Source organism: Phascolarctos cinereus, unplaced genomic scaffold (genome assembly GCF_003287225.1).
Source record: "Phascolarctos cinereus isolate Bilbo 61053 unplaced genomic scaffold, phaCin_HiC Scaffold_5;HRSCAF=322, whole genome shotgun sequence".
Lineage (NCBI taxonomy): Eukaryota > Metazoa > Chordata > Mammalia > Diprotodontia > Phascolarctidae > Phascolarctos > Phascolarctos cinereus.
The window spans coordinates 30,058,589-30,074,374 of NW_027555958.1; the positions used below are offsets into that span (position 1 = coordinate 30,058,589).

At 43.2% G+C, this 15,786-nt stretch overlaps 1 protein-coding gene across 5 annotated transcripts in view; it reads right to left on the bottom strand.

Moving 5' to 3' along the window:
• SGSM2 (small G protein signaling modulator 2) overlaps nt 1–15,786 on the bottom strand; it is an 89,407-nt gene that overhangs the window by 13,238 nt on the left and 60,383 nt on the right. For all 5 annotated transcript variants that reach the window (XM_021006961.2, XM_078154759.1, XM_021006960.2 and 2 more), the window contains 5 exons: nt 15,587–15,769; nt 2,427–2,816; nt 1,911–2,035; nt 803–885; nt 315–424 (listed from right to left, as the gene is read on the bottom strand). In XM_021006961.2, the coding sequence (XP_020862620.1) occupies nt 315–424; nt 803–885; nt 1,911–2,035; nt 2,427–2,816; nt 15,587–15,769 (891 nt within the window). The remainder of the gene's footprint in view (nt 1–314; nt 425–802; nt 886–1,910; nt 2,036–2,426; nt 2,817–15,586; nt 15,770–15,786) is intronic.

Sequence of the window (15,786 nt, forward strand, 5' to 3'; positions counted from 1 at the left end):
AGCAACTTACTAGGAACTAGAGCAGCTGTAGCATTTATAAAGGAGAGTGGAGCGCATTATTTAGTAGCAATGACCAGTGAGAACTAAATTAGGAAGTCCAGAGCCCTGGGTTCTTTTCCCAGCTGTGTGATCTCAGACAAGCCCCTTCCCCTCCCTGGACCTCTGGACCTTTGAGAACATGAACAAGCTGAACTAGACGATCTGTAAGGCCCCTCAAAGCTCTGCCACTCTACAGACTTTTGATCTACAGCTAGAGATATAGGATGTGACAGCTTCAAATGAGGACTGTAGGCGGTTGAGGGGCAGGCACCTACCTGGATGAGCGAGCGCATGTTGGCAAAGTGCGTGTCCATGGCCCCGCCGTTGGGGAAGTTTTGGCCCATCCTCTTCATGAGTTGACTGAAGCAGCTATAAGCCAGCTGGTCTGATAGGAGAGTGGGGGGGTGGGGGTGGGGCCTCCAGTGAGGGGGAGGGCATTACTGCCTTGGCCATCTCCCCGCTGTGGCCTGAGGCCTCTGAGCCCAAAACATCATCTCTCCCACCTAAACCTTGTGCCAGGAGGCTGGCACTAGGTAGGGACCAGATTCACACTTAAAAGAATGAGAAACTGAGACCCAAAGAGTTGAACCCCAGTTGCCCTGGAATCAACTTTACATCTTTTCTAGCTTCAGTGGCCAGTAACATAAAATGACACCAACCCCATCCCCTGCCCTGCCCTGCCATCTCCACCCAGGACCCCTGAGTACCAAGCCCCAGTCACCACCCTCCCTCCCACTGCTCCTGGGCTCCCAGGAGCCCTCACCATTGTCGAGGATGACCATGAGGGGTGCCAGCAGGTCACACATGCCCTGCACATAGCCCACATCCAGATGCTCCCATACATAGCTGTGAGGCCCAGGAAAGCAGAATTAGTCAACGAGACTGACCCCCAGGTTCAGGTCCACTCTGTTTCCCACAATCAACTTAACAAATAAGCAATTATTAAGCATCTACAATGTACCAAGAATTGTACTAGGGATTTTTGTTTCTGGAGGAAGAGAAAGACAAGGAGGAGAAAGAGAAAGAGGACAAGAAACCATTATCATCACCACCCAGGGAAGAAATAACCACCTTCTCTCCTTCTATTCTGTGCCCTAAGGTTCTGTTGCTTCTGGTGAAGGGAGGAGGGGCTGGCTAATCTAGGTCAGCTGTGGCCACTGAAGTGAGTGGGGCGGGAGGGGAGCTGAGGGGAAGAAGATGCTGGCCAGTTTGGGGTTAGGAGCTGCCAGCTCTCTGGGTCTCTGGAAGCTGATCAGTGAAGGACTGACCACCCCACCCCTGAAAACCAGGGAGCACCTAGTCCCTGGCAGGTTGGGCCTCTGCCCAATGCCACGGGTCCTCTTCTCTCCAGATGCTCAGGGCTGCCCACTGAACCAGAACCTTAGAGGCTGTGATAGAAGGAAGAGATTTGGGAGGCTTGCCACCCCTCCTCCATTAGGATCCCTTCTTTTCACCTTCAAACCTCTCAGAGCAGGAAACCACCTGGGAAGAAAGCACAGTGCCTAGGAGGCAGAGACCCGGGTTCCAGTCCCAGCTTTCTCACTAACTTGTTGGTGGCCTTGGGCTCTTCATTTAACACCATGGGGTCTCAGTTTCCTCATTTGTTAAATGAGGTGATTAGACTAGATGACATCAGGTCCGATCCCAGCTCTGCCACTTACTACTCCTGTGACGTCATTTACTCTCTCGAGGCCTGTTTCCTCATCTGTAAAGTGAGGGCTTTGGACAAGATGACCCGTTCTATCATCTCTAAGACTCCCTCTAGCTTGAGCATTCCCAGATTCTACTATAGAAGCTCCAAGCCCGTGGCCTCGGAGCTCTACCTTCTCCCCATGCTGGCTTCCTCTGAGCCTCCCCCCAACTGCCAGCACCTGCACATGATGTTTCGAAGCTTCTCCAAGTTGGTGGGTGTGAAATACCAGTAGTTTCGGTCACACCGTTGCACGTCCTTGTCGATCCGGTGGAGGTTCAAGGCCACGGTGTCCAGTAACTCTATCTGAGAGAGGACCCACGTATCCATCAGGGTTGGGCTTTCCAGGGCTTTATTACTGTCCCTTTCCCCTCAGTCAAATTCTCCTTTATTATTGGTCCCACCTCCCCACCTCCCCAGGCAAGGTCTGTAGAGGGATGGGTAGGAGAGACTTAACCAAAAGAACTCATGCTCTGGATATGTGCAGAGAAGAAAATCAGCACCCATCTGCCAGGACCTGGGAGCCTGCTCATACCCAGAGGCAGGGGGATGAAGTAGATGACCATGGGAGGTCTCTCTAGGAGCCTAGAACTATCGGTAAAGTTGCCCTGGGATTCCTGGTCAGTGGGGAGGGTGTGTGGGCCACTGAGACTCAAAGACAAGGGTGGGGGTGGAGGGGCAGGGGATGACCACATACGGTGTAGGCGGCAGCACAGACAGCAGCCAGTTCTTCCCCTGCCCCCAGCTCGCTGGACTGTGGGGTGTCCTCCTGGGTAGGGTCTGGGGGCTCGTAGAGGGAGGCTCGGGGACCAGAAGCAGATGGATCCAGCTCTTCCTCCTCTCCTTGGTCTTCTTCCTCAAAACCCACACTCTGTCCGTCATCAATGCTGGACTGGACTCCAGAAGCCACGGAGTAGTTACGGGAAGATGGCAGCCCTGAGTCTGGTGAGTCAAACTCCACAGATTGCTGCTGCTCCACTATCGCAGTACCTGGTGTTCCTGCCATTGGCACTGTGCCAGCCATGGAATCTTCAGGGCACTTTGGTCCCATATCGGGGGGATCCATTTCATCCACAGAGATGAACACCTAATGTGGAAGGAGAGCAATGGTGGCCATGTTATACAAGGGCTATGACTTCCAGTTAGGTTAGCTAGTCTGAACCCCTCACTTAACTGATGATGAAACTGAGGTCTTTGGAGGTTAAATGACTTGCTGCTAAGTAGTAGAGTTAGGGATCAAACCCAGGTCCTTTGAAAGCAAGTTGGGCACTCTTTCCATTGGGCCATTCTTCCTCCCTCAGAGGAAGAGCTCTGCATTTGTCCATTAGCTCTGAAATCACCTTTCAGCAATGGTCTGCCTTTCCCTGGTCCACCTCTGAAAAACGTTCACTAAAATGGCCTTGCAGGCAGCTCCTTGCCCACTGTGGACAGAAAGCACCAATACCCTGCCTTTCTGCTTCCCATCTCTCTAGCGTAGGTTTTGATGCTGCTCACACAGAGGATGGCATGAAGCCACCTGACCCAAACTTTGGCAGAGCAGATAAACAGCTGGAATCTGAGCAAACATTTGAACAGAATAGGTCTTCCCTTGGCCCTAGTCCCATTCCAGCCTTCTCCAGAAATACTCTAGACACCTCAACCTTAGGATGCTGGAAACAGGGTTGAAGCATTCAGGCTCCTTCTGCTGACTCTAAGGTTGGTTAGCCAGACTGTATGGTAGAGTCCTAGCCTATAAGTATCTGAATCAATGGGACCAATCTATGTGCAAAGAATAGCAGTGCTGCCTGGGCTGAGGTGGTAGAGGTGCCCTAGGGAGCTGATTCCAAGACCCTCTAAAACAGGGGCTTTTAACCTGTCATGTGTCCCAGACTTCTTTGGCAATCTAGCAAACCTCTTTCCCAGAAACAAGTTTCTATAAAATTGAAGAAAATACTAAGTTTCCGTTCAAAGTGGAAATAAAGATGTAATTTTTTTCCCATCTAAGCTCAGAGACCCCCTGAAATCTATTAGGAACCCCTGTTCTAGTGGATGTAAAGAAACCACCAGATACTTGTATTCGTAGACCTAGCTGTGGTCAGTGGAACCTGACTACCTATAGTTTCTGGTCATGTGGTCAACCCTCTTTTCTCCAACTGATAAATGGCCAATGGATATGAACAGGCCGTTTTCAGGAAAAAAAACCATAGGTATCTGTAGTCATATAAAAATGCTCTAAATCACTGTTGATTAAAAAAAATGAAAATTAGGGGGCAGCTAGGTGGCACAGTGGATAGAGCACTGGCCCTGGAGTCAGAGGACCTGAGTTCAAATCTGGCCTCAGACACATAATACTTCCTAGCTGTGTGACTCTGGGCAAGTCACTTAACCCCAATTGCCTCACTAAAAAAAAAAAATTTAAATTAAAACAATTCTGAGGTATGACCTTATACCTATCAGATTGGCTAATATGACAGAAAAGGAAAATGATGGATATGGGAAAATAGAGACACTAATGCACAGTTAGTCTTGCGAACTGGTCCAGCCATTCTGGAGAATAATTTGGAACTATGTCCAAAGGGCTATAAAACTGTATATCCTTTGACCCAGCAATATCACTACTAGGTCTCTATCCCAAAGAGATTAAAAAAAAAGGGAAAACAACCTATATGTACACAAATATTTATAGCAGCTCTTTTTGTGGTGGCAAAGAATTAGAAATTGAGGGGATGCCCATCAGTTGGGGAACGGCTGAACAAGCTGTGGAGTATATATGTGATGGAATACTATTGTGCTATACCAAATGATGAGGGGGATCGTTCCAGGGGGAAAAACATCTGGAAGACTTACATGAACTCATGTAATTGAAGTGGGCAGAACTGAGAGATCCTTGTATACAGTAATATTAATATTGTAACAATGATCAACTGTGAAAGACTTAGCTACTCTCAGCAATATAAAGATCCAAGACGATTCCAAAGGACCCATGATGAAGCATGCGATCCACCTCCAGGGAGAGAGCTGACGGACTCTAAGTGCAAACTGAAGCATAATTTTTTACTTTCTCGATTTTTCTTGCTTTTTTTGGCAACATGGTCAATATGGAAATGTTTTGCCTGATTCCACATGTATAGCTGATATCATATTGCTTGCCTTGTCAGTGGTGGCTGGGGAAGGACTGGAGGGAGGAAGAGAATGTGAAACTCAAAGTTTTAAAAAAAGAAGTGACATAAGTAATCATTTTTAAAAGGCATCTTCTGTTACTAAACTGCTGAAATCAAAGATGAGAGTCACCATTAGTGACGTATGATTCAGAGTCAGAATTAAGTTATGTGCCCTTAATAAATGCTCAGCTGGATCCAACCATTCTGGAGAACAATTTGGAACTATGCCCACAGGGCTATAAAACTGTGCATACCCTTTGATTCAGCAATACCACTGCTAAGTCTATACCCCAAAGACATAAAAGGGGGGGGGGGGAAGGACCTATTTGTATAAAAATATTTATAGCAGCTTTTTTTGTGGTGGCTAAGAATTGGAAATTGAAGGGATACCCATCAATTGGGAATGGCTAAAAAGGTTTGGTATATGATTGTGATGGAATATTATCGTTGTATAAGAAATGACAAACAGAGTTTTACAAGCAGTATCTCTGATAAAGGCCTCATTTCTAAAATATATAGAGAACTGAGTTAAATTGATAAGAATACAAGTCATTCCCCAACTGATGAATGGTCAAAGCACATGAACAAGCAGTTTTCAGATGAAGAAATTAAAACTACCTATAGTCATATAAAAATGCTCTAAATCATTATTGATTAGAGAAATGCAAATCAAAACAACTCTGAGGTACCACATCACACCTATCAGATTGGCCAACATGACAAAACAGGAAAATGATACATGTTGGAGAGGATGTGGGAAAATTGGAACACTAATACATTGTTGGTGGAGTTGTGAAATGATTCAACCATTTTGGAGAACAATTTGGAACTATGGCCAAAGGGCTATAAAAATGTGCATACCCTTTGACCCAGCAATACCACTTCTAGGTCTGTATCCCAAAGAGATCATACAAATGGGAAAGGTACTCACATGTACAAAAATATTTATAGCAGCTCTTTTTGTGGTGGCAAATAATTGGAAATTGAGGGGGATGCCCATCAATAGGGGAATGGCTGAACAAGTTATGGTATATGAATGTAATGGAATACTATTGTGCTATAAGAAATGATGAACAGACAGACTTCAGAAAAACCTGGAAAGACTTGTATGAACTGATGCTTAATGAAGTGGGCAGAACCAGGAGAACATTGTACATAGTAACAGCTACATTTTGACTAAATTTGATAGATTTATCTCTTCTTAGCAATGCGAGGATCTAAGACAACTCCAAAAGACTTATGATAGAAAATGCTGTCCACATCCAGAGAAAGAACTGTGGAGTCTGAATGCAGATGGAAGCAGATGATTTGCTCTCTCTCTTTTTTTTCTTTTTTTGTTTCTTCTTTCTCATGGTTTCTCCCATTGGTTCTAATTCTTCTTTATAACATGACTAATGTAAAAAATATGTTTAATATGAATTATATATAGAGCTTATATCAAATTGCATGCCATCTTGGAGTGGAGGGAGGGGAAAGATGGGGAGAAAATGTGGAACTCAAAATCTTATGGAAGTGAATGTTGAAAACTAAAAATAAATACAAAAAAGGAAATGACAAGCAGGACGATTTTTTAAAAACCTGGAAAGACTTACATGAAACTGATGCAAAGAACCAGGAGAACATTGTACACAGTAATAGCAATATTATACGATGACCAGCTGTGAATGACTTTGCTATTTTTTCAGCAATACAATGATTCAAGACAAGCCCAAAAGACTCATGATGAAGCATGTTCTCCACCTCCAGAGAAAGAACTGATATTGTCTGAATATAGACTGAAGCATACTATCTTCCTTCCTTCCTGAGTCTTCTTGTACAACATGACTAATATGGAAGTGTTTTACATGATTATACATGCATAACCTATATTGGATTGCTTACTGTCTCAAAGTGGGGGGGAGGGGAGGGAGGGATAGAATTTGGAACTCAAAACTTTAAAAAAAAAGCCCAAATGTTAAAAAAAAAATTGCTTTAACATGTAATTGGAGGGGAGGGGAAGCTAGGTGGCGCAGTGGATAGAGCACAGGTCCTGAAGTCAGGAGGATCTGAGTTCAAATCTGGCCTCAGACCAAACATTTGACACTTACTAGCTGTGTGACCCTGGACAAATCACTTAATCCCAATTGCCTAAAAACAAAAACATGTAATTGGGGGGAAAATAAAATATTAAAAAAAATAAATACCCTGTTGTTTTCAAGAATGGCTGTCTGCCAGTATTCTCATTGACCTCTTCAGCTTTCTTTTGTGTATTGTCTTCCTCCATCAGACTGTAAACTCCTTGAGGTCAGGGATTGTCTTTCTCTTTTATAGTTGTATCCCCAGAGCTTAGCACAGTGACTGGCATACGGTAGGCATCTAATAAATGTTTATTGACTAACTGACCTGATCAAAATTGATCAGTGACCAGCACTTAGCCTTTAACTGTATACTTTTATGTGAATAAAGTTGGTTAAGTGGGCTCAAATAAAACCACTTTTGATGTTTTTGAGCACAACCATGTTTTCATAGTTCAGAAGAAAATGGGCATGAGCCCTTTAAGAAGCAGGTCTGGAAGGACAGGAAAGCCTGCTGAAGTGGTTACTAAAGACATCTATTGTGTATAGATAGAAGAGGTTAATCTGTAACAGTTGCTCTAGAGAAGGGAGGGAGGGGAGGAACAGATGGGAGAAAGGATGATACCAGGGAAGCCACAGGAAGATACGATGTGTTTCTACGTCACTGTGTTTGAGTATTCCAGAGTATCGGAGTATGTCAGTGCTAGAACTGGGATGGAGCTCAGGAGCTATTTAATCCTTGTTGAAGGATTGATGAAGAAACTGAGGCCCAGGGAGGTAAAGAGACTTATCTAAGGAGTCACCCAGGTAGCAACCATTAGAGGCAGGGTTTCAAACCAGATTATGATTCCAGATGATTATTCTAGATCAAATTCAGATTATGATCTAGCATTAGATTCTAGAGTCTCCTTCCTTTATGCCAGTGTACCATTGCCTCCCACTTTGTGTGTGTATTACAGTTGAGAGAGGACTGAATCTAGAATCAGAGAAGACCTAGGTTTGAATTATACAGATTGTATAACCATGGGCAAATCACTGAAGCCTTATCTATAAACCACAGAGTCAATATACTTCAAAATGCATTTATTAAGTATCTACTGTGTGCTAGGCACTAGGCTAAACACTTTACAAATAAGATCTAATTTTTTCCTCGTAACAACTCTGGGAGGCAGGCACTATTATGACACCCATTTTACAGCTGACAAAATTGAGCCAGACAGTAGTTATGTGCCCAGGGTCACACAGCTAGTCAGTATCCAAGGCCAGATTTGAACTCAAGTCTCCCTGACTGCAGGTCTAGTGATCTATTTATTGCCCCATTTAGCTGCCTCTAACCACTGGGGAGGGAAGAACGAGGATTAAATAGGCCTTGTTCAGAAAGAGCTCACATTACTGTAGGGGGATACATCATTTATACACATACGTAATCGCACAAATTCATTTGAGGAGGGAGAAGTATTAAGAAAGTCTACATGGCTCCAAGTGAGCCTTGAAGGACAAGAAGGCCTTAGGGAGATGGAGATGAGGAGGGTGTGAATTCCAGGCACGGGAAACAGCCAAGGTAAAGGCATGGAGGAGGGAGTTTGGAAAACAAGTAGGAGGGCAATTTCATTGGAAAGTGTGCATGAAGGAAGAGGACTTATATAGACTAACACTGGAAAAGATAAGTTGGAGACAGATTGGGCAGGGCTTTGAAGTCTGTCTCTGATACTACCTATGTGATCTTGGGCAAATTCCCTCCTCTCATTGCATCTCAGCATCCTCCTCTGTAAAATGAGCCAGCTGGACTGGATGCCCACGGAGGTGCCTGCAAATCTTGGTTCTACAAGCCCAGGATCCTCTGAAATGCCAGGCTAAGGAGCTGGCATTCGATCTTAGTGATAAGAGGACGCCACTGAGCAATTCTGAGCAGAATTCCTACTTCACAGGGTTACTGGAAGGATCAGATGTGAGATAACATTCAAGAAAGCAAAGCACATCAATGTCTGTGACGGTGATGCTCTCCCCTTTTCTTCTCTTCTGAAAATGACGTGAAGTAAGAGGAGGCTGTTTTCCCTTTACAGCTGAGGAAATTGAGCCAGATAGTAGTGAAGTGACTTGCTCAGGGTCACACAGCTAGTAAGTGTCTGAGGCCAGATTTCAACTCAAGTTTCCATGACTTTATGAAAAGGGACAGAGAGAGAGAGATGAAGGCATAGGATTAGGGAGACACTCAGAGCTGGAAAGGACCTTAGGGGTAATCCAGGCCAAGCCCTTCACATTGCAAACAAAGAGTCGGAGGCCAAGAGAGGTTAAGTGACTCACCCAAGATGATGTCTGCAAAGCCAGAGTTCAAACCTAGATCCTCTGACTCCAAAGCCAGCACTGTTTTTACATTGTGCTGCTGCTACCTCAGTTAGAGAAGGGGGCATCCTGCCCCGATGGCTGAAGAAAGACCCTGCCTTCCCAAGAGCTGCCCCCAAGCCCAAAATGATCAAGGCTGCAGGAGCCTTACCCCTTTAGTTTGGGCTTTTAAACAGACAAAACACAGTAGAAAAGGGGTTTTAAAGGGCTTTTCCTGACACATGACCCTTCATCTCCTATCTCTGTACCTTTGTATACACCCCCATGCCTGGAATGCCAAATCATCTCCTCTATCTCTTAGAATCCCCAGCTCTCTTCAAAGCCAGGTTTCAGTGACTCTGCCTAGATGAGGCCATTCCAGATTTCTTCAGTTGCTAGTTAGTGTCTGTTCCACAAAAAATAAATAAATAAACACAAACTTTTAAACGCCTTATATATACTAGTATGTATATGTATACAAATTATACATCTATACTACATCTGTAGTATATGTGTATAAATACATTTAACTTTAACATAAAGTTAAAAATCAAGAAATAGATACATGAACATATATACACATATATGCTTATATAGGCATTAACTACTAACTGGGGGAACCCAGAAAGGCCTCATCTAGTCACTGTCACTTGAGCTGAGCTTTACTATTTAAAATATACACACACAAGAGTAAATCCAAGGTAATTTTATATATGTATGTGTATACATATATGTAGTATCTACTCATATGTAGTAGTTATATTCCCTCCAATGAGAGAATAATTATAAATGGTTTACTTAGCACAGTGCCTGGCACTTAGCAGATGCTGCATAGATCGCCATCTTCTTCATCATCATCATCTTTTTCTTCTTCCTATTACTTATCTCTCCCATTAGATTATAAACTCCTTGAGGGCAGGGACGGTTTCATTTTTGTCTTTGGAGCCCCAGCACTTAGCACCATGACTGGCATAGTCAGTGCCTGCTGATTGATTTTCTAGGATTCTGCTTGGCTTATGCCCTACTTATGCTTGATATCTTCGAAGCTTTTTGTATTTTGGTTTTGCTTTCTCTTACTTTCCCCACAGTTATTTAATAAAACTCTGTTGCTCCTGCGCCATCACTAGCATCTGTCTCTTTCTCTCTATCCCCATGGTGACCACTCTGGTACAGTCCCTCATTAGCACCTGCCCACACTGTTCAAAGAGCCTCCTGAGAGATCTCCCTGTCCCCATCATCCCTCCTCTCACTCACCCACCACAACCCCTGCTAGTAAGCTGTCTCCTGCATGGATCTGGCCATGCTGCTCCTTGGCTTCAAAAAGCTTTCACAGGTTCCTAAGACCTTTGGAATAAAATGTCTATGTCTGGCCTTGGCATTGGAAGCCCTCCACTACCTGGAAGCACCCTCACTTCTCAGCCTTTTCTTATGTTACTCCTCTCTCTAAGTAATCACACTGAGACTCCTTTATCCCCTCACCATGGCCTGTGGTCTCCTGCCTCTGCTCAGGCCGCTTCCTATGCTGGGCACGTGCTCCCTCCCTCCCTCTCTTTTCTTGTTAAACTCTTACCCATCATTCAAAACCCAGCCCAAATGTCCCCTCTCCCAGAAAGCTTTCCTTAGTGATACTCCCCCCTAAACTTCTCAAAGCACTTTGCTTTAGATCTCCAACACAACACTCAAAAACACAACCCTGGGAGGGGAGTAATCTTCACTTTACAGATGAGAGAACTGAAGCTAATATAATGGTTAAGTGACTTGAACAGGGTCATTAGCTAGTAAGTGTCTTAGAAGGGATTCAAACTAAGGCCAACACACCCTCCATACCATAATACCACTAGGCTGAACCTCTGAAGAGGTTAACAATGAATTTCCTAAAGAGAAGTCAGAAGTTCTGATAAGTGAGGAGGATGGAGCCAAGATGGTGGAGTAAAAGCATGCAGTCTACTGAGTTCTCCCAAATTCCCCTCTACATAATTTTAAAATAACACTTCAAAATGAATTCTGGAGCAGCAGAATCAACCAAAGGAGGGGATGAAACAAATTTCTAGGCCAAGACAATTTAAAAGTTTGACAGGAAAGATTTGTCTTTCTGGGGTGAGAATGAAGTGCAATCTAACACAGGCAGCATCCAGGCAAGCCAGCAGCAGGCCATGGGGGCAACAGAATCAGCAACAGTGGCTTCTGGAGCTCTCAGCCCACAGACACGAAGGGTGTTAGACAGGAGGAGATTACAGGAGACCTTTGTTAGCATTGCAGATGAGACTTCGTTGCATTGCCCACTTGTGGTTCTGGGTTGCAGCCTTAGGGCAATGAAGAGCACTAGCACACTAGAATTTGGGGCTCACAGGAGTGGGGACCCTGGTCACAGCTTCAGGGAACTGTGGAACTATGGAAAAGAATGCTTATGGCTGCTCACACACCAGAACATGGGCCAAAAAAGCAGTGACTGCTCTTCTCCTTAGATCATACCACCTTGGAAGAACTTAAAACTTACAGACCCCCAAAAGGAGGTCTAAGAACAGTAGCACAAATCCCTGAAGTTTAGGACAGTGCCCTCTCCACCATGGGAGCAGAGCCCAACTTTAACATAAAGTTGAAAGTAAAAAATAAAAATAAAAATAAAAGGTGAGAGAAATGAGCAAACAAGTAAAAAAGAACCTGACCACAGAAAGTTACCATGGTGAGAGGGAAGGTCAAAATACAAACTCAGAAGATGACAAAGTCAAAACAGCTATATCCAAAGCCTCAAAGACAAATGTGAATTAGTCTCAGGCCCCAAAAGAATTTCTGGAAGAGCTCAAAAACGATTTTGAAAATCAAGTAAAAGAGGTAGAGGAAAAGTTGGGGGGGGGGAATGAGAATGATGTAAGAAATCATGAAAAAAGAGTCAACATCTTGGTAAAGGAAGCACAAAAAAAGGGGGGGAATATACAAAAATCCATTGAAGAAAACAATTTCTTCAAAAGTAGAATTGGCCAAATGGAAAAGAAGGCACAAAGATTCACTGAAGAAAATAATTCCTTAAAATTAGAATTGGGCAAGTGAAAGCTAATAACTCCACGAGACATTAAGAAACAATAAAACAAAATCAAAATGAAAATGGAAAAACAACTGACCTGGAAAATAGATACAAGGGAGATAATTATTGGACTACCTGAATGCTATGATCAATAAAAGAGCCTAGATATCATCTTTCAAAATTTATTAAGGAAAACTTCCCTAATATCCTAGAACCAGAAGGTAATAGAAATGGATAGAATGAATCCACCAAACATCTCTTAAAAGAGAACCCAAAATGAAGACTCCCAGGAATATTATAGCCAAATTCCAGAGCTCCCAGGTTGAGAAAATATTGCAAGCAGCCAGAAAGAAAGATTCAAATAGTATGGAGCCATGGTGAGCATTACACAGGATCTAGCAGCTTCTACATTAAAGGATCAGAGAGCTTGGAATATGATATTCCAGTGAGCAAAGGAGCTAGGATTACAATCAAGAATCACCTGCCTAGCAAAACTGAGTACAGTTATCCCTTCTATATCATGACTTTCTTTTTTTTTTTTGTAAGGCAATTAGGGTTAAGTGACTTGCCTAGGGTCACACAACTAGTAAGTGTCAAGTATTTGGTCTGAGGCTGGATTTGAACTCAGGTCCTCCTGACTCCAGGACTGGTGTTCTATTCACTGCGCCACCTAGCTGCCCCATCATGACTTTCTTTATCATGGTTTTGATGTATCACATGAGAAATTAAATGGTAATTCTTTGGGAGTTTTGTGGAAGCCATAGACAACATGCAAAGGCCAGCAGATAACACAGAACCTATGACCAAATACTTAACCCAAATTTTATAATAAGTATCATAAATACCCCATAAAAGAAAAAGAAAAAATTTGGACTTCTCCTCTGGTACAAAAAGAGGGCCAAAAAATTTTATGCAGATTTTCCAGATTGAGGGGATGCCGCATCCCTAAACTCCATGATGTTATAAGGACAGCTATAAAATCTTTCAGGGAAAAAATGGATATTTAGGGGCAGCTAGGTGGTGCAATGGATAGAGTACTGGTCCTATAGTCAGGAGGACTTGAGTTCAAATCTAGCCTCAGAGACTTCCTAGCTGTGTGACCCTGGACAAGTTGCTTAACCCTGATGGCCTAAAAAAAAAAAAGGATATTTAATGAAATAGAGGACTTTCAAGAATTCCTGATGGGAAGACCAGAGCTGAACAGAAAATCTGACTTTCAAATATAAGACTCAATGGAAGCAGAAAAAAGTAAACAGGAAAGAGAAATCATAAAGTATTCAATAAGATTAAACTGTTTACATTTCTACATGGGAAGATGATACTTGTAACTCCTATGAATTTTAACAGTATTAGGGCAGTCAGAAGGATTCTACATAGACACAGGTCATGAATGTAGGTTGACTATGATGGGATGATATCTAAAAAAATAAAATTAAGAGGTAAGAAAGAGAGATGCACTGGGAGAAAGGGGAAGAGAGAGGTAGAAGGGTAAATTATCTCACATAAAAGAGGCATGGAAGAGCTTTTTACAGTGGAGGGGAAGATGGGAGAGTAGTGGGCAATGCTTAAACCTTACTCTCATCAGAATTGTCTCAAAGAGGGAATAACATACATGCTCAGTTGGGTATAAAAATCTATCTTACCCTACAGGGAAATAGAAGAGGGGGGATAAGAAAAGGGGTAGGGCTGACAGAAAGCTGGGCAGATTGGGGAGGAATCAGTGGTCAGAAGCAAAACAATTTTGAGGAGGGCCAGGATGAAAGGAGAGAGAGAGAGAGAGAAGGATAAACAGGAGGAAAATTGTATGGAGGGTAATACACAGTAATCATAAAGGTAAAACAATTTTTAGAGCAAGTTTCTCTGCTAAGGGCTTCATTTTTCAAATGTTTAGAGAACTGTGTAAATTTTATAAGAACATAAGTCATTCTCCAATTGATGAATGGTCAAAAGATATGAACAGGCTGTTTTTGGAAGAAGAAATCAAAGCTATCCATATTCATATGAAAAAAATGCTCTAAGTCACTATTGATTAAAGACATGCAAATTAAAACAACATTGTGGGACCACTTCACCTATCAGATTGGCTAATATGACAGAAAAGGAAAATGATAAATGTTGGAGGGGATGTGGGAAAACTGGGACACTAATGCAGTATTGCTGGAGTTGTGGACTGATGCAACCATTCTGAAGAACAATTTGGAACTATCCCGAAAGGGCAATAAAACTGTTTCCCTTTGACTCAGAAATATCACTACTAGGTCTGTAACCCAAAGAGATTTTTTAAAAAGGAAAAAGACCTATATGTACCCAAATATTTATAGTGGCAAAGAACTGGAAATTGAGGGGATGCCCATAAATTGGGGAATGGCTGAACAAGCTGTGGTATATGATTGTGGTAGAAGACTATTGTGCTATAAGAAATAAGCAGGATGCCTTCAGAAAAACTGCAAAGACTTATATGATCTGATGCAGAGTGAAGTGAGCAGAACCAGAACACTGTACACAGAATCAGCAATATTGTAGGATGATTAACTCTGAATGACTTAGCTATTCTCAGCAATAAAATGATCCAAGACAATTCGGAAGGACTAATGATGAAAAATGTTATCCACCCCCAGAGAGAACTCATGGAATCTGAATGTAGATTGAAGTCTATTTTTTTTACTTTATTTTTCTTATTTGGAGTAGGGTTGGGGGGTGTGTGTCTGTGTTTTCTTTTCTAACATAACTAATATGGAAATAGGTTTTGCACAACTGTCCCATATATCAAATTGCTTGCCTTCTCAATGAGCAGGAAGGGGAGAGTGGGAGGGAGAGAATTGGGACCCAAAATTTAAAAAAATGAACATTAAAAATTGTTTTCACATGTAATTGGGAAAAATACTTAAAATATGAAAAAAAGAAGTTTGATAAGTCAGCTGTTCCCTCATGTTGACCAGAGCCAGACCACTAAGTCATTTCCTGGCCATTTCCAAACTATTCTACCTCACAGGTACCCTCCCCCAGCTTCTAGCTTCTCCTTTATGTGTTATCTTTCCCCATTAGAATTGAAGCTCTTTGAGGGCAGTGACAGTCTTGCTTTCTTGTATTTGCATCTCTGGCACTTAGCCCAGTGCCTGGCACATACTCAGTGCAGAAAAATTGCCTGATCACCCTTATCATTACCATGGTCTAAAGACCAGGAATGGGAAGCTAGGCCTCTTCTAGAGGCATAGAGTGGAGTTGGCACAAGCTCCCACCAGGGCCCCTGGCCTAATCCTCCCTAGCCTCCAGGCCCCCGGCCCCATCCGCCTCTTTCCCTGACACTCCCCAGACTCACATCATTGCTGATGGTGGAGTCTCGGTGGATGAGGCGCTGGACATGGCTGTCAATACTGCTTCCCGAGGAGAACTTGGTGAGTGTGGCTGGATGGGCTTCCCGTTCCCGCTGCCGGACCACCACCTCACAGGCCTTCCACTCTGCCAGTACCCGCTGGTATTGGGATGCCACGGCGTCATCCACCTGGACTTGGGGAATAC